Below are 1,210 nucleotides of genomic sequence, written 5' to 3' on the forward strand. Positions count from 1 at the left end.
AAAGTCTGAATATATAAAATGAATGTCTGAATATATAAAATGAAAGTCAATATATGGAATGAAAGTCTGAATATATAAAATTAATGTCTGAATATATAAAATTAATGTCTGAATGTATGTGAAAGTGTGAATATATGGGGGGAAAAAAGCAAATTTTATAGAATTGCAAATTTGACAATTATCACTGAATAATGTGCAGCTTGTTTTATGCTCGTTATCAGAGCAATAGCCTTTTGAATTGTGATTCATTTAAAAATGTCATTCCCTGAAATTTTCCAATACTTTGTTGAGCTACAAGACTTTTTTGCAACAGCTGGTCATACTCCAAACAACACAAACAGTTTGGAGTCTACATGTCATCCTGAGGATCATATTTCCATTATTGCAGCATTCTTAGTGCTTATGGGCAATGGTGTTCAACAAAATGTTGCTGAAAGAACATTATGCATCATTCTCGAAGGAATTTATGAATCTCTTAGGGAAATGTTGGCTGAAATAGTGCCTCAGGTAGAAGCTGATATACAAGTGCATGGTATAGGTACATATTCTGCATCACAGAGAGGAAGGCTGAGGTAAGTGATGATAATGAATTATACTGTCACCTCTTTGCAAGTTGCAAAAAAAATAATTAATACAAGTTATGCATTAACACTTCGTGAATTAGCACATTTTTGTTATTTTGTTTTTTCTCATTTGAGGTACAACATACCAGCTGCTCTGTTGATTCACATGCGGGACTTAGGATTTAGCTGGATGGCCATATCGCGAATGTTGTCTGTAAACATTCGAACACTGTACAACCACAGGAGACAACTTGGTTTAGTGGACTATGGGAGTTTCACAAACATTTCAAATTATGATCTTGATCATCTTATTACTGAGGTTCTTCAACAAACCCCTGGATCGGGAGAGACCTACATCACTGGTAGTTTGAGAGGAAGAGGGATCAGAGTTCAGCGATGGCGAGTGCGAGAGCGTTTAAGAATAGTGGATCCAGTGGGAAGAGCCTTAAGAGGACGAAGGGCTATTCAACGGAGGGTCTACAATGTCTCTGTCCCAAATCAACTGTGGTATGTGTTTTTTACATTTGGAAAAAATACAGTTATTACTCCCTAGCTGGTCAATGAAGTGAATTTGGAAAAAATAGTTATTACTCCCTAGCTGGTCAATGAAGCAAGAGGGATGTATAAAAATAATAATAATTATTATT

General features: G+C 35.6%; 1 protein-coding gene across 1 annotated transcript; it reads left to right on the top strand.

Moving 5' to 3' along the window:
* Window positions 1–147: 147 nt before the first annotated feature.
* Window positions 148–1,070, top strand: LOC107681599 (uncharacterized; the record flags this gene model as incomplete). Its single annotated transcript, XM_016477909.1, has 2 exons — window positions 148–572; window positions 699–1,070. Coding segments are annotated over exons 1-2 (689 nt in total), but the record flags the coding sequence as incomplete, so codon positions are not given.
* Between the last annotated feature and the right edge of the window lie 140 nt (window positions 1,071–1,210).

This window comes from Sinocyclocheilus anshuiensis, unplaced genomic scaffold (assembly GCF_001515605.1).
Source record: "Sinocyclocheilus anshuiensis isolate Anshui unplaced genomic scaffold, SAMN03320099.WGS_v1.1 scaffold17882, whole genome shotgun sequence".
Taxonomy (NCBI): domain Eukaryota; kingdom Metazoa; phylum Chordata; class Actinopteri; order Cypriniformes; family Cyprinidae; genus Sinocyclocheilus; species Sinocyclocheilus anshuiensis.